This window comes from Scophthalmus maximus, chromosome 3, assembly GCF_022379125.1.
Source record: "Scophthalmus maximus strain ysfricsl-2021 chromosome 3, ASM2237912v1, whole genome shotgun sequence".
Classification (NCBI taxonomy): domain Eukaryota; kingdom Metazoa; phylum Chordata; class Actinopteri; order Pleuronectiformes; family Scophthalmidae; genus Scophthalmus; species Scophthalmus maximus.
This window is the reverse complement of record NC_061517.1, coordinates 29,104,714-29,122,768: the sequence shown is the minus strand read 5'-3', so window position 1 is coordinate 29,122,768 and position 18,055 is coordinate 29,104,714. Positions and strand designations below refer to the sequence as shown.

Here is an 18,055-nt window from a genome sequence, read left to right as displayed (position 1 = left end):
GATGGATAGAGTATATTGTTTTGGTTTTTCCATCAGAAAAGCCGTTGATAGACCTTTTTACATATTACATCAGTATTTTAGCCTGTCTGTGGCAGAGCCCAAACACTCCACTCCTTAACCACATGGTGCAGGAGCAGGGGGGATGCTGCTTTGGTCCCAGACACATTCATCTGAAGGAAAAACTGGTCAAGGGCATTGACAAATTCATCGGTGACCAGTCCACGATCCATCTCCACACCCTGCATCGGACTCACAATCAGTCATCTGCAGATGTCTTGACAAAATCTTGATACGTGATTGTTCTGGAACTTTGTGCTTAAATTGAAGGCACACAGCCCTGAGTGGATCCACTGGAGGGGGGGGGAGTTTCACTGGACAGGGTTGGACAAGGTCACCTAGTGCCCAAAGTAGGGGTCAGTGCCATATATTTTAAAAACTGGATTAATCGCCCAGCCCTCCCCCTCCCGGTGCAAACAGGCGCACAAATGTTGAGGCGGAAGTGCAGCGACTGCGTGGAACACCACCTAAGTGCAAAGAGCGAGACTTCCTTCTCACTCGACCGGAAGACAAATGACCTGTATGGAGACAGAATTGGCTCATTAATACAGCGCACGAAAAAATGACTCACGAGCGATGTATGTGATTTCACACGCGCAGATTTAAATCCCTTGAGGATCTAGAGGATCTGCTCTCGCTCGCGGTGAAACATTTTACACTTTGGGGGCGGAGCCTGTAGACTTTGACTGACAGCTCTTAGGGAGCCTGGGGTTGCCAGGTTGGATTTTCACGTAGGTAGGATACTGTAGGCAAGGCGAGAGACAGTGGCCGAATCGGCAGTGTGATATCTTCGTATATCAATGATCAGCACCCAGGCATTTCCACTTAAAGTGACTTTATTCAGCTTGATAAACATGTTTCCATGTTTTCATACCTCCCTTTATGAAAGGACTATCACTTGCTGCAGGTGCAAATGCCAAACACACAGAACAATACAGTGATTGTGTTTTTTTTCACTGTATATCAGCCACTTGCGGTTGGTGCCATGCTTGCTGTGAAAAACTTTAGCTAGCAGAGGATGTTTTGTGGGTTGCTGAGGATGGTAATGGAAAAAGTCTCTAAATCCTGTGGTTGAGGATGAGCAAAATAATCAAAATGATGGGTCTCCTCATCTACACTAGCATCTGTCTGTACCTGTGGGATCTTCTGCTGGGATGCTGTTGTCTCACTGGATACTGTCTCTTTATCTCCTCTCTCACCATCTGACCCCCCTGTATTACATGGCATTAGAAACGCAGAAGGGCATAGACACTGTGTGCCATGACCGCAGATAGGAACTCTTGATTAAACAACTTTAACCTATTATTTATTCAATCATTTTATTGTAATACATTTCAGCGGCACAATGAATTCTGTCTAGCGTTACTGTAAATCTATAGCCTAATGTTACCACCATTCTGAATATCTGGATATCACATAGAATCTATCACCTCTCCTGCTCTATGTGTGTGTTATCTAATCTTACATGAAATAACTTTAATTGATATTTGCTCTGTTATCCTCTCTATCTGTCCCTTCACTATGGGCGATACAAATAGGCTAATATTTAAGCCCAAATGTAGGCCTAATAATTACACTGCTAATCATTAGGCCTACATCTGTCTTTACCAGCTGCCACTTGGGTCTGTCCTCTCCAAAACGTTTCTGTGAGTTTGGCACATTTGGCAGCGGCCTCCTCCACTGACCTCTTCCTCTTGAACCTGCCTCTTCAGGCTCTATGGACCCAACCAACTCCATGTGGGAGGAGGGGGAACTCCCTCCGATGGTACAGCCCATCTGAGGGCGTGGTCAGGCAGAAGCTGCGCTGTGAACTTGGAGAGAAGTGAACTAACCGGACAATTGTCAGTTGTTGTTTTTCGACTGGCCCAAAAGTGAAGTGAAAGTGAAGCGGCCCAACGGGAATCCACCCCCCCCCCCCCCCCCCCCCGCTACTAACAGACGCACAGTTGATCAGGCGGAGATAGAGCGACTCCGTAGGCTGAGACTTCCGAAGACAAACGAACTGCGCTGTATTTGTCTGAATTCGTTAGTTTCCACTCCCATGACGGTAAGAGACATGAACGTGTCACGTTTCTTTTCTGTAGATGAGAAAAGAGTCGTAGACAGCGGTGAGCGCTCAGGAGGAGCAAAGAGCAGCAGCTTCTAATGTCGCGGGAGAGAAATGAATGAAATGATTAGTCGACCGAAAGTTACAAGACGTGTTGAGTTGATATGTATCGTTTAGTTCTACTGGTCTGTGGTGTGAACTGATTTTATTAATGCTGCTCTTAGTGGAAGAGAACGACTTGAAACGTGGGTGTGGTTCAGTTGTCACTTTTAGTGTCAGGTTTGGTTCAAGTCAGAACAACAACCTGGAAAGGACTAACCTGTATGTGCCCACAGGTCACATACTGTACATCATCCTGTAACAGAACACAAGACATAGGCCATGTACTTATTACAAAACCCGCTGATCTCTGATGACCACTCAGTCTGTATGGAGTTACAAGTGGGTTATTAATACTGCGCACATGAAGATGGCGACAGGAGGCGCGTCGGCAGTGTGATATCTTCGAATATCAATGATCAGCACCCAGGCATTTCCACTTCTAGTGACTTTATTCAGGGGGCTGGCAGAACATGATAACATGATGATATGATGACATGATAACATGATGACATGATGACATGACGACATGACGACATGATGACATGATAACATGATGATATGACGACATGATAACATGATGACATGATAACATGATGACATGATGACATGACGACATGACGACATGATGACATGATAACATGATAACATGATGATATGACGACATGACGACATGATGACATGATAACATGATGACATGATGACATGACGACATGACGACATGATGACATGATAACATGATGATATGACGACATGATAACATGATGACATGATAACATGATGACATGATGACATGACGACATGACGACATGATGACATGATAACATGATGATATGACGACATGATAACATGATGACATGATAACATGATGATATGACGACATGACGACATTATAACATGATAACATGATGATATGACGACATGACGACATGATGACATGATAACATGACGACATGATGACATGATAACATGATGATATGACGACATGACGACATGATGACATGATAACATGACGACATGATGATATGATGATATGATGACATGATGACATGATGACATGATGACATGCCCAACGTGGGGGTAAAGCCTCTCATGCCTCCGGACATGTACCCTCTCTCTGCACCTGACTATACGTACTTCCCTTGAGTAAAGTCCTAGAGCCCTCTACTGGCCGGGGACTGTAAAATAACATGTAATTAGTCAATGGATGGTAATATTCGCTATTCATACGTTTTCAAGTAGACTGTAGCTGTCAAAAACTGCTTGAAAAATGTCTTATGGCAACGCTTTCATCTTGTGGTTTAGTGATTAATTTATATAATTACATATTAATTTATATAAATATATATATTTATATAAGAGCCGTTCTAAAAATGGGCGGTCACTGTTGTTTCCAGATGTTCTCCTCCTGTTTTGGATGGTACAACTCACCTCAACCCAGATCTCTGTGAGATGGTGTCTTCAGCTCAAGAAAACTGCTAACCTGTCCTTCAAAATGAAATCAACGAGAAAACTTTTGGCTGCTGCATCTGTGTTGTTGGTAAAGTTGTTTGTTTGTCTGTTCAGCAGCTCTACTTGGTGAGCATGGTTTCAAGATTCAAGGTTTATTGTCATATGCTCGATAATAGTGCAAACATCATTATCAGTAATGAAATGTTTTGCTTCAGAGCCAACTCAACTTTACAAAGTTGTACGATAATGCAAGATTATTATGGACATTTATAGATAAAGGACATATATTACAGTGGCAATAATATAGCATAGTTTTAATATGAATAAAGTTATATAACTATAAAAAATGGAAACAGTGACCGGTGATACATTCTTATAGTGAGGCAGGGGGTGTAAATGCATGTGTGCCACACACACACAAACACACACACACACACACACACACACACACACACACACACACACACACACTCTACTAACAGGTTTCTGTCAGTGGGGTAGTGGAGTGGTAGTGGGAGTATGACCCCAAAATAGTGCAGGATTGAAAAAAAATCTGTCCAGGTGTGGGATGGAGGGGGTGCCACTGTTTTTTCCACATCTGTGTGGTTGCTCACCCCCTGTGAGTCAGCTGCAGTGTCCCCTTTGTGTTTGCTCAAAATACTTCCGTCAAACATCCTGAATATTCAGAATTCAGACAAGCTGCAAGTTCACTTACATCTCCCAGCAGTTAGAAATCAAAGAAACAATAAAATCAATAATCTTTTTCAGTGGGCTTTCTAAAGGAATTCTTTATATGGGCAACACTGGTACTGCTCCAACTTAACAGATGCAGAATACTTGACTATACATTTGAGGATGAATATTTGAGCTGGATACAGGAACAATCACCTCAGTGGTGAGTCTGTTGGGACAGATGAGCGAGGTCTCAGGGTTTACAATCCACTGTTTTCATTGGGAGTTGTTTGGAATGGTTTCTAACTAAAGAAAATAAAATACAATATAATATCCATCCATCTTTCACTGAATGAACTAACAAGCAAAGACCTAACTAATGAATACCAACTTGAATGATGTCAAGAACTATCAACAAAAAACCTGTAGCTCATAAAATCTGAATCATTGTCTCCTTCTCTCTCCTGTTCTCTTCTCCTCTCCTCTCTTCTCCTCTCTTCTCTTCTCTTCTCTTCTCTTCTCTCTCCTCTCTTCTCTTCTCTTCTCCTCTCTTCTCTTCTCTCTTCTCTTCTCTTCTCCCCTCTTTTTCTCTCTTGCCCGAGTAATTCTCACCTGCTCTTTGCAATGTCAACATGTCAACCAAGCTTCACTGAGACGAAACTCTTATTCTTCACAGATATTTTTGATCAACGTCTTCAGTGGGAACACTCTGACCTGTCATCCAGAGACAGAGTATCCGATAGGGGATGAATGCTGTCCTCTGTGTCCGCCGGGTAAGATCCAGCTGAACGATCAACCACACTTACCTTAATCCACCATGTGTCGACTGACTGTGGAGTCAGTCTTGCCTCCATAGTTGGTGCAGTTTGTGTTGTGTAATGGGTCAGTGAAGAAAAATGTGAATAGACTGGACTTTTTGCTGTGGCTTCACTTGTAAGAATGAAACGGTGTCACGTTGACTTGCATGTTTTCATTCAATAGTTTCATGTTTTCATGAAATTAAATTGTCTTCCTTTCAACAGGATGTCGCGTGAAAATGGACTGCACAGAGTTCTGGAGTACTTCCTGTGTGCCCTGTGTGAACGGAACCTTTATGGATGTTCCCACTGGGCGTAGACAGTGTTTTCCCTGTACGAGTTGTGGTTCAGGTAGATTTCTGTTTACATTCACTTGGATGACTGTGGTGTGCTCTGTAGGTTATATTGTAGTAGAGATGGAACTGAGCTCTCCTTGCTAATGTCAGTTGTACCCTCCATCTCTTTTCCTACCAATTAGATCAAACTCCCGCTGGGTGGCATACACGTGCAGATTTATCCTCCACCCTTGCAGATCCATATTTAGTCAGACATTGTTCCTTTCGGGAAATATGATACAATTGGAGAATAAATTGTCTCATTTTTCCTAAAGATGACAAAAACGTATCTTTAGTTATTGTGATATCTAGTTAGACAATGAGATGCCAGTTGTTCTCTAGTATATTAAAGAACAGGACTTTTGTATTTATATATGTAACCTGTATGTGTGTTGACAGGTTCTGGACTGAAAAACAGTTTGTGCACAACAACATCAGATACAGTTTGTGAACCTCTAGAAGGATTCTACTGTATAGACTGGAGAGGGAGCCGCTGTGTGGGAGCACAGAGACACAAAAGATGTGAACCAGGACAGTACATCATACATAAAGGTTTGTTTTCTGATGCTGACTTTAAGATTAAAGATTTAATAATAGTTAACTAATGAAAATGAAATAATAATAAATTAATTTAGGGAAATAAATACTGTTTAACATCCAAAATACCACATTAGATATTCCCTAGTGTGGCTTTTACTTTGGCTTTGTCCAGTCTAAATTAGAGAAACATTTGATAGGTTGGTTGTCTTATTACCGGAACGTTAGTCATGTGTAGGGCTGCACCTTATGATAACGATACATCACCAAGCTGGATTCATTGTCCAGATATTATCGTATGTACTTTTAAGACTTACAATAATTCATTTGTTAAATATTACAATTTTCCTCAATACTGGGATATTACAGCAGTCCTTGTCATGTGGTAAGTTGCGTGAATGTAAATACTGCCATACCTGCAGTTTTCATGAGTGATCGCTTTCTGTCCAACAGAAACAAAGATCTCACAACACCTCTCTATAGAGATAACTCTGGTCAGTCTGGGAACCAGAGGGATTTAATTGTTGCCAAATGGTTGAAGCCAGAAATGATTTTCATGCATCACTGAGCACAAAGTTGAACTTGGCATTTGTTGCTGTCAGGGACATTTCAGTCATCGGTGTGCCCTGTTTACTGATATCTGCCCAAACACCAGCGATCAGATGGAACACGCTGGCAAAACAGAAACAGGTAGATGTGTTGTCAGAGGTTAGAGTCACAGACAGCAGCCTTCTCATCTTCTGTGTCCAGTGAGGAAAGTTGTTGTTCCTATGGCAACATCACAATAGCTGTAGAGAGTTTGTTGTATATGGTGAAGATGAGGGACCTGCCACACTGATAGGAGCGCTGTGGGCAAAACTGGTTCAGCCGACAGAAAAAGAGACAGACAGACAGGTAGACAGACAGGCAGGCAGACAGACAGACAGGTAGCACAATCTTGTTCCTTCTATGTAGATTTTTAGTAGTTTTAATGTAGATTGTAGTTTGACCCCTTCATAATATGATATGTGCTAGTAAGTGTATATAATTTGTGTTGTACAGGAACAGCCCTCACAGACACTGAGTGCTCTGACTGCAGTGATGGGACTTTTTCAAATGGGACATCTACATCTTGTCAACCACACACACAGTAAGTGAAGAGTCCCGTCAGACATGGACACACCTGGTTTCTTACAGGTGCAGTGAATCTGTGGTATCTGTGCATGTTCCTGTGAAAATGTCCCTGTCGTTGCAGATGTGAATCACAAAACCTTCAGCTGATAAAACCTGGAACTGTGTCGACTGATGCTGAATGTGGAAAGGACTACGATTCAACTAATGTGGTCGCCATTGTAGTGCCTTTTTTATTAATTTGTGTGTCTTTAACAGTAATTTACTTTTTCTGGATGAAAAAAAAAGGATGTCTATTTGGTAAGATCTGAGTGTTGTCAAAGAATGTTTTCTCAAGTGACGACGTCATTGATCAGGAAGTTTTTCATTGTTTTTTCATTTGTTACAGGCAAAATGAGAAGTGCAGCTATTCCCACAGAGGTATGTCTGTTACTCTCCTTTTCACACTGTATCTTCTATGTGTGTGTGCACTGTGGTGGAGGATAATATTTGGTTCATCTTAAGCCTTGTTCACACTACACAATATTCCAGCTGTTGACAATTTTTGCAACTCGCCGACCAAAGTCCCTGATGGGATCGATCAGCAGTCGCCAGTGGCTGAGTGAACTTTCACAAGACGCGATTAGAGAGGCTCGCCGACGCCTCTTGTAAGATCACTCAGACTCATTTGAACGGTCACCTTTGGAACCAATATTGTAGCGATGCTATTCTGTGTATAGGTATGTGGAGAGCTGTGACAGTATCTAAACCCATGTTTGCGTTTGTGTGTACTAGTCTGGGGTTTCTGTGTGACTCCATGTCACCAGCCAGTCCTGTAGTATGAACTCACAACGCCTGCAAGACTCCCGGTCACAAGACAACAAGTCATGTAGTGTGGACTGCACAGCTGACCCACAGTACGACTCTGGAGGTCGTGAAGTGTGAACTTGGCTTTAGTAATTCAATTATTTAACATTATAAAATAATCTCATATTCACCCAAAAGCGAAACGCAGCTGGAAGAGAAGGCGAGAACATGATGGATACGACAGAGGGAACAGTAGCAGGTGAGACAGCAGTGTATTCTTCTTCTGTGTGTGTGTGTGTGTGTGTGTGTGTGTGTGTGTGTGTGTGTGTGTGTGTGTGTGTGTGTGTGTGTGTGTGTGTGTGTGATATTTTACAGTTTAATAGGGTAAGGAAGCGATTCTAAAGAAATACAGGTTTTGTAAGAATCTACAAATATTTCCTCACTGTCCGTTAGCTGTTGCTTTTGTGTCTGAGGCTTGATATTTTACAGTTAAACTTTATAACTCTATTACAAATAACTATGAATAAAAAAAAAAGAGAAAGCGTAGAATGTAAAGTTTTCATAGTGATGCACAAGAACTCTGATACCAATATGTCTGTGAAAGTCTCATACCGGCCGATATCATCGGCCAACTGATATATTGGTGGGGCTCTAATTGAATTTCTCTTTGACTGAGGACTGTCTGACTGAGCTGACATCATCACTCTGTGAAGTCTTTACACATCTTCAGGTTTCTGCTTTTTTAACATATTTCTCTCCACAGTGTAAGAGACAACTGGGGGAGAACCAGTGAAACACTGTTCACTGCAGAGTCAATGTGCTGGTACATTGTCTTTAAAAAAAAAGGCCGCTCCGTGCTACAAGCTGCCCACAGCTCATCATCTCACTCAGATGTTGCTGAGAATAAAGTGGTCAGGAACATGAAACTTGGAGCACAATGACTCCAGCGACATGAAGGTCCTGCTGACAGTGAGTCACGGTGTACGTGCCTCCACACTCAGACTTTACTGATCTTCTGTGGAGGCAGAGAGAGCTCACAGCTGGATCTGACCATCAGACTGAGACTGGACTGTATCAGTCATGAATAAGGACAAAGAGCTGGAACAGTTGCATGATGGGACAGATTGTTGCCCTCAGCGGATGAGTTGGGAACAAGCTCCTCACTGTTAATTCTGTTTTATAAAACAGTTTCTTTACAATGGACAATGAATATATAGTATATTTACTTTCCAATTGTTTTTCACTGTTTGGGAGTTATGAAATATCAGCAGGCTGCTTTTTGATTTTTTGGGGGGATTTGAAGCTTTATAAAGAAAAAAGAAGGATAAGATAATTTACATACAAATACCATTAAGGAAAGTAGAGACTAAAGCTATCAAAAAGAACTATATGTGCAAAACCTGGCAGGAATACTGGGGCAGGAAGAAATCTTCACGGTATTCATAAATGTGTTGGTGAATAATATTTAAATTGAATTAAAAAAATTAAAAGGTAAACCATCCCAAAATCTCTGTAAAATGAAACATGAAAGAAGGAAAAACTATGTATACTATTTATACATTTGTGTGACTTAATTTTTTCCTATCCTGAACTACTATTCATGTCTTTGTTTGGCTTCATTTTCTGCTCTAGACGCCATCACTCCCCACTTCTTAACTTAGAAAATCAGACGTCCATTGCAAAAATTTAATTTTAATTCCTATTTTTTCCCTTTTTTTGTTCCCCATGGGTGGGGGGAGGGAGGGAAAGAAATTAAAGCAGGGGGAGTTAAAAAAAGTGTATATATATATCTATATATATATATGTGTATATATATGTGTGTGTGTGTATATATATATGTGTGTATATATGTATATATATATGTGTGTGTAAGAGAAGTCCGCCGACACCGTCTTGATTGTATACAAAGGTTTATTACAGAAAGACCAGCATCGATTCAAGCACTGCAGAGCTTGGAGAGCATCCAGCCAAAGGAAAACTGTTCATACTGCGTAAAACGTAGACTTATATAGGACCGTCGTGTACTTCAGAAAGAACCTCTGGTTTCACATTTGTTTGTACAATGCAAGAAGTAGACCAGATAGGGCTTGCAAAGAAAGCTCAGGGGGTCGTCAGGAGGCCTGGACATAACATTACAGAGCAAGAAACACGTGGACCACACGTGCTACTCACATTACATAGATTGACAAAAAGGCACTACATCACAGTAGAAGTACTGGTTCAATTCAATTTCAACTCAATTTTACTTGTTTAGCGCCAAATCCTAAAATACATCATGTCAAGGCACTTGTAGTGAGGTCGAGACCAGAATATTACAGAGGAAGCCAACAGTTCTCACAAGGAGCAGCACTTGGTGTCTGTAGAACTCAATTTTAACAGGTATAAATCTCTTGGTGTCTACAATCAATCAGCTGTCATTTGATTCTTGAATTGCACATAGCTGCTTGTCTATTGTACATGATGGCTCACTGTCAGGTGGTTATGTTTTCCTGGGACACTTAAACTGAACAGAGCCGTAGTAGATGTCGTCACATGCTGTCACATGTCGTCACATGCTGTCACATGTTGTCACATGTCGTCACATGTGGTCACATGCGCTTGTCCTTGTTCTTCGTGCGCGTGTTGCCCAAGGACCGTGAACCTCCCGCATCGATTGCACTTTGCCTTGTTGGTGCTGTAAGTACAGGCAGACTTCGACCGTTTACGGTAGTTGCTGTGTCTGGTCGTTTCAAAATAAAAGCCCTCGCCTACGACATTAACATGACCTGCTGTGACGTCATACCGAGGGCTGAGGGGAAGTGAAAGAGTGAGTGTTGAACGACGAATGAAACGCAGCACCAGAGGAGACATAGGCACCACGAAAGAAACTTGTAACGTTATTTTAACGCAACATAAATCTCGATATACACGATATTGTATAATTCTATGTCGTGTTTGATAATGTATCGTTATATTTTAAAAACTGGATTAATCGCCCAGCCCTCCCCCCCCGGAAGTGCAGCGACTGCGTCGAACTAAGTGAGAAAGTAGACTCGGGACTTCTCTCTCACTCCATCAGAAGACAAACGAACTGCGCTGTATTTGTCTGAATTCGTTAGTTTCCACTCCCATGACGGTAAGAGACATGAACGTGTCACGTTTCTTTTCTGTAGACGAGAAAAGAGTCGTAGACAGCGGTGAGCGCTCAGGAGGAGCAAAGAGCAGCAGCTTCTAATGTCGCGGGAGTGACACGGAAATGATTAGTCGACCGAAAGTTACAAGACGTGTTGAGTTGATATGTATCGTTTAGTTCTACTGGTCTGTGGTGTGAACTGATTTTATTAATGCTGCTCTTAGTGGAAGAGAACGACTTGAAACGTGGGTGTGGTTCAGTTGTCACTTTCAGTGTCAGGTTTGGTTCAAGTCAGAACAACAACCTGGAAAGGACTAACCTGTATGTGCCCACAGGTCACATACTGTACATCATCCTGTAACAGAACACAAGACATAGGCTACCATGGTGATTTACCCCAGTGAGAAGAGAACCAGCTTCGTAGGAAAGAAAACCCAGAGTTAAACTGAAGTTACCTCTATAATCACAAATCCTGATTCGTAGTACAGGCCTCAGGCCTCAGGTCACTGTCAACCTGACCCCATAGTAACCAGCGTACCTACTGGTCAGTGAGGTTTTTACAGCTGAATTCTCTTTGTTTCCAGATGTTCTCCTCCTGTTTTGGATGGTACAACTCACCTCAGCCCAGATCTCTGTGAGATGGTGTCTTCAGCTCAAGAAAACTGCTAACCTGTCGTTCAAAATGAAATCAACGAGAAAATCTTTGGCGGCTGCATCTGTGTTGTTGGTAAAGTTGTTTGTTTGTCTGTTCAGCAGCTCTACTTGGTGAGCATGGATTCAAGATTCAAGGTTTATTGTCATATGCTCGATAATAGTGCAAACATCATTATCAGTAATGAAATGTTTTTTTCAGAGCCAACTCAACTTTACAAAGTTGTACGATAATGCAATATTATTATGGACATTCATAGATAAAGGACATATATTACAGTGGCAATAATTATAGCATAGTTTTAATATGAATAAAGTTATATAACTATAAAAATGGAAACAGTAACAGGTGATAGATTCTTATAGTGAGGCAGGGGGTGTAGATGCATGTGTGCCACATACACACAATTTACTAACAGGTTTCTGTCAGTGGGGTAGTGGAGTGGTAGTGGGAGTATGACCCCAAAATAGTGCAGGGTGTGAAAAAAAATCTTTCCAGCTGTGGGATGGAGGGGGTGCGACTGCTTTTTCCACTCCCTGTGAGTCAGCTGCAGTGTCCGCTTTGTGTTTGCTCAAACTATTTCCGTCAAACATCCTGAATATTGAGAATTCAGACAAGCTGCACGTTCACTCACATCTCCCAGCAGTTAGAAATCAAAGAAACAATAAAATCCATATCCACATCTTTTTCAGTGTGCTTTTTAAAGGAATTCTGTAAATGGGCAACACTGGTACTGCTCCAACTTAAAAGATGCAGAATACTTGGCTATACAGTTGAGGATGAATATTTGAGCTGGATACAGGAACAATCACCTCAGTGGTGAGTCTGTTGGGACAGATGAGCGAGGTCTCAGGGTTTACAATCCACTGTTTTCATTGGGAGTTGTTTGGAATGGTTTCTAACTAAAGAAGATAAAATACAATATAATATCCATCCGTCTGTACCTCATAAAATCATAATCATTGTCTCCTCTCCTCTCTCCTCCCCTTCCGTTTCCAGTGTGTGAGCGTGAGTGGTAGTGGTGGACGTGTGAGTGGCGTGGAGATTTGAATGGTTTTTGGTTTTCCCCCTGTATTTCTTCAACTTGTCTGCATGATCAGGTAAGAGTTTTATTTCTGTAGTTGTCTGCGTGTTGGCCGAGGGATCGACAGTCAGTCGGTGTGTTGGAGGAATGGCGTCCCCCGAGACGCCTCCTCCGTGTCTCCGGCAGGGAGCGAGGATCATCCCACCGGATCACAACGTGACGGTGGAGAAAGTGTTGTTGTCTGTCGGGGAACAGGTGGGACACGACAAACTGTCGTACGCGTCCAGAATGAACAAAGCAGTGGTGGTGTTCTTGACGGAGGAGCCTCCCATCCAGCGCCTGGTGGAGAGCGGCGTGTTCATCCGGGACCTGTTGGTGCAGGTGTCCCCGCTGTCCGCTCCCTCCACACGGATCACCGTCTCCAGGGTTCCGCCGTTTATTCACAACGACCTGTCGGAACATGAACTCCGGAGGTTCGGCAAACTGGCCAGCAGCTTCAAGAGTGTGAGTCTGGGCTGGGCTTGACTCGCCTACACAGACACTGGACGCGTCTTTCCGGGTGAAGCACGGCGACGGCTCGTACATGGTGTACGCCAGCTCCGGACACATCCGCTGCTTTGAGTGTGGAGACGTGGGTATAAACGCTATGCGTGCCTGCACAAACAAGCGGCGTCTGGCTCCGCGTCTGGCTCCGCGTCTGGTTCCGCGTCCGGGCAGCGGCGGGTGACGCAGCCGGTTCCGAGTCTGCCCAGCCCAGTGGGCCTGGTGGGCTCGAGGCGGTGGAGGTGGAACAGAACACAAGCACAGCCAGCAGTCAGGACTGAAGAAGCAGACAGAGAGCACGGTGTGATCACCAGTGAAGAACAGGGGGGACCCACTAGCCAGGCACCAGCTCAGGGAGATGACATGGAGGATGACTCGCTGTCAGACACAAAATCTATTGGTGAAACTCCTGTCAGGAGCACTGATCTCTATTCACTAGAGGAAATCAACAATTTTCTAGATGAGACATTCAAGAAATCAGTGAAAGTGAGTGATTACTTAAGTGATATTGATAAATTCATAAGATCTGTCAGTATACTGAAAAGGGTGGTCGGGTTTGATCTGTTGGATGAAAAGAAACGCTTCTGACTTAAAAAGCATATCCTAGCTTAGAGGAAGGTGTCAATGGTTCGACCTGTAAGAAAGACCAGGAAGTAGAATGATCATGCATCACATGGTGTTTTCTTCTATATACTGTTCTCTCCTCGTTTCAACTTGTTTCCTCTTTTCTGACCTCTTTATGCGGAGCCTTAAGATAGGATCTTTAAACATCAATGGAGGGAGAGACAGACAGAAAAGGGCTCTAATTGCTGAATTTTCAACACTAAAAAATACAGATGTGTTGTTCTTACAGGAGACAAATACTACTCCAGCAGACGAGACCGACTGGGGTCTTTGGTGGGAAGGTCCCAGGGTCCTTAGCCATGGCACCAACTTCAGTGCAGGAGTAGCTGTGCTGTTCAAAGCATCTGCAGGGCTAACTCTCCTATCTTCTACTGAAGTGGTGAAGGGCCGTCTGCTTATTGTCAAAGCAGAAGTAGAAAGCTCAGTTTTTTGTTTTGTTAATATTTACGCTCCAAATCAGGGAACAGAGAGAGTCAGCCTTTTCACACTCCTAAGAAATGAGCTGAGGAATTTCCAGCAGGATCAGCTCATCATCGGTGGAGACTTTAACTGCACCACGGATTTCACCATTGACAGGACAAGTGAGGAACCCCACCCACAGTCAGCTCAGAGCCTCAACAGCCTCATCACAGACTTAGATCTGTTAGATGCATGGAGAGTGACACATCCGCAATCCAGGCAGGACACATGGGTGAGGGTCAGCAATAACAGGGTGAGTGCAGCAAGACATGACAGGATTTACATCTCTCTAAGCCTCAGCTCAAGACTAGAACACAGCAATATCAGTCCAGTAGGTTTCACTGACCACCACTTCATTAGTGTAGAGTTGGTCATCTCACCAGGCAACAGGGTCAAATCCCACTGGTTTTTCAACAATAAGCTCCTGCAGGACAGTACTTTCTGTCAGAGCTTTGAATGCTTTTGGCAAAAGTGGAGGGCTGAGAAAGCAAATGTTAGTTCTCTGAAGATGTGGTGGGAGGTGGGTAAAGCACAGATTTGTGTTTTTTACCAGCAGTACACCTCCCATTCGACTGCTAGAATCAAGGCCGTGGTTCAGGAGCTTGAAACCACCATTAAAGACATTGAAGAGGGGTTGCACAATAATCCAGACCCCTCAACAGGTCACCTGTTGAAGGAGAAGAGGTTGGCGTTGAGCTCCTTTCTGCAGGAGAGAGTGAAGGGAGCTCTAGTAAGGTCTCGCTTCCTTCAGCTCAAGGACATGGACGCCCCCACCTCCTTCTTTTTTAATCTAGAAAGGTCAGCGGCTCAGAGGAAGCAGATGACCTGCCTTCAGTTTCCAGGAGGCAGAGTGACCACCAGTCCAGGAGAGATGAGGAGCCATGCAGTGGGTTTCTATGCCAATCTCTTTGGGGCGGAAGAATGCAGCAAGGAGTGCCGTGAGGAGCTCCTGGAGGGGCTTCCACAGCTCAACCAGGGAGAGAAAGCTGCTCTCGACTCTGACCTGACAATGGAGGAATTAACAACTGCTGTCCATCAGATGTCTTCCGGAAAGGCACCTGGGATTGATGGTCTCTCCTCTGACTTCTTTAAACAATTTTGGAACTCTCTGGGAGCTGATTTTCACAGCGTTTTAACGGAATGCCTCAGGACAGGATCACTTCCTGTTTCCTGTCAGCGAGCTGTGCTGTCTCTGCTGCCAAAGAAGGGAGACCTGGCCTTACTAAAGAACTGGAGGCCAGTTTCTCTCCTCTGCACAGACTACAAACTCCTCTCAAGAGCTTTATCAAATAGACTCAAAAACATTCTGGAAATAGTTGTACACTCGGACCAAACTTATTGCATTCCTGACAGAACAATTATGGACAATATTTTTCTTATGTGTGATGTAATTGATTTATGTAAATATCATAATTTAAGTGTTGGCATTGTTTCTTTAGATCAAGAGAAAGCTTTTGATAGGGTTGATCACTCATATTTGTTTTCTGCACTGAAGGCGTTTGGTATTGGGGATGGGGTTCTGGCTTGGGTTGGTGTATTGTACCGTGATGCACAATGTTTGGCGAAGATGGGGGCAGGGCTGAGTCGGCCAATCCCTGTAAAGCGAGGTATCAGGCAGGGCTGTCCTCTCTCAGGTCAGCTGTACAGTCTCGCTATTGAGCCACTGTTGTGTATGTTGAGGAAGCGACTCAGTGGGCTCACCGTGCCTGGGTCATTCGGACTCGACCATGATTATCCGGCTCTTTCAGTCTATCCAGACGATGTGAACATCCTGGTTTCCAACCAGCAGGATGTTCAGAATGTGCAGGACACCCTGTCGCTATATGAGCGAGCGTCGTCTGCACGGGTCAACTGGGCCAAAAGTGAAGCCTTGTGGGTAGGACAGGGGAGGGATCAGGTGATGCCTAGTCTGCCTGGGGGGCTTGAGTGGGGGCAGGAGGGGTTGAAAGTGTTAGGAGTGTTTTTGGGTTCAGAGGGTTTTCAAAAGAAGAACTGGGTGGGAGTGAAGGAGAAAGTGTGTGCTCGGTTGTCTAAATGGAAATGGTTGCTACCCCAGCTGTCCTATAGGGGAAGAGCTCTGGTGGTCAATAGCTTGGTTGCCTCGACCCTTTGGCACAAACTTATTGCCCTGACGCCACCGAGAGGCCTGATAGAGGATGTTCAGAGATCCATCGGGGACTTTTTCTGGTCAGGTAAGCACTGGATCCGAGCAGCTGCCCTCTACCTGCCTGTGGCTGAAGGAGGACAGGGACTAATAAACATCCAGGCAAGAATCGCATCGTTCAGACTACAGTCAGCACAACAACTGCTTTTCAACTGTGTCCCGAGGTGGTGCGACACAGCCCGATTGCTGCTGAGGAGAGCTGGACGTTTGGGCTATGACAAGCACCTCTTCCTCCTACAACCTGGGAACGTGGACCTGACAGGGCTGAGGCCGTTCTACTCATCTGTGCTGGAGGCATGGGAGATTTTCCAGGTTACACATAACGTCAATGAGACTCCGGGCCTGTGGGTGTTTGAAGAACCGTTGTTCTTCAGCAACTTCCTCAGGACCCGGACGCTGCAGTCTGCCAGCCTCCAAGCCAACCTCAGAGAAGCTGGATGTACAAAACTAGGCCATCTGATGAGGATGACGGCGGCGTCAGTCAACAGACTGAGGGAGACCAGCAACATCACCTCTGCCAGGCTGGTCCACAGAGTGGTGGAGGAAGTCTGTGCTGCTCTGCCACCATCCTTGAGAGCACTGGCTGAAGACCACACCCTGTGTGACCAGTGGAGTGAGGGGTGTGAGTACAGGTTCCCTTCCCTGTCCATCACCCCGGCTGTGGGGGAGTGGCAGGAGGGAGGGAACCAGCTGCTGTCCTTCACAACCCCTCACCTGGACACATTTCAGGATGCAGGGAAGAAGACCCTCTATCAGGCCTGTGTAAAGACCTTGTTTTTTAACTCTCTGGCAGGGATAGAGGAGCCGAGGTGGACTGAGTTTTTCGGCCCAGACATTTCCCCGAAAGGCAGCTGGCGGTCCCTGTACAAGCTGCCTGTTGAAAAGCGGACAGCAGACCTCCAGTGGAGGATTGTGCATGGGGCGATAGCTACGAACAGATACAGAGCACACCTTGATCCGGAGCTAGGGGAGGGCTGTATCTTCTGTTCACACTCTGAGACATTGGTTCACCTGTTTGTTCAGTGTCCTCGTCTGTTGCCAATGTTTGATTTGTTGAAGGTGTGGTTCCAAGGGCTTGGGGAGGTTTTTTCCTTTTCGTTATTTATTTTTGGCCCAAAATACTGTGCCAAGAAAAAGACTGTGCACACTCTTTTAAACTATTTATCTGGTTCTGCAAAATTGGCCATATGGCTGACACGTTGGAACCGGGCCCAGAACGTGGGCAGTGTGGAACCCTTGCCGGTTCTGAAAGGACTGTTGAAAGCCAGACTGCGGGTGGAACACACCTACTTTGAGATGATGGGTGATGTGCTGGCCTTCAGCCGGATGTGGGCTGTTGGGGGAGCTTTGTGCTCTGTGGGGGAGGGCGGGGAGTTATTTGTTAATTTTTGAAATTTTTCCTTTTTGCTGTTTACCCTCAAAATGTTGAGGTCACAATCATTTAATTTGTTTGTTTAATGTCTCAATAAAGGGCCTTTGAAAACCAAAACCTCTCTCCTCTCTTCTCCTCTTCTCTTCTCTCCTCTCTTCTCTCTTGCCCGAGTAATTCACACCTGCTCTTTACAATGTCAACATGTCAACCAAG

General features: G+C 44.3%; 1 protein-coding gene across 1 annotated transcript; it reads left to right on the top strand.

Annotated features, from left to right (window-relative positions):
- Positions 1-1,948: 1,948 nt before the first annotated feature.
- On the top strand, positions 1,949-9,493 carry LOC118316603 (tumor necrosis factor receptor superfamily member 14-like). The gene is made up of 10 exons (XM_047330931.1): positions 1,949-2,104; positions 3,601-3,743; positions 5,004-5,100; positions 5,350-5,475; positions 5,859-6,011; positions 7,038-7,125; positions 7,231-7,406; positions 7,495-7,526; positions 8,091-8,151; positions 8,656-9,493. Exons 2-10 carry the CDS (start codon positions 3,621-3,623, stop codon positions 8,658-8,660), a joined length of 861 nt encoding a protein of 286 aa, XP_047186887.1. The 5' UTR covers positions 1,949-2,104; positions 3,601-3,620; the 3' UTR covers positions 8,661-9,493.
- Positions 9,494-18,055: the final 8,562 nt, after the last annotated feature.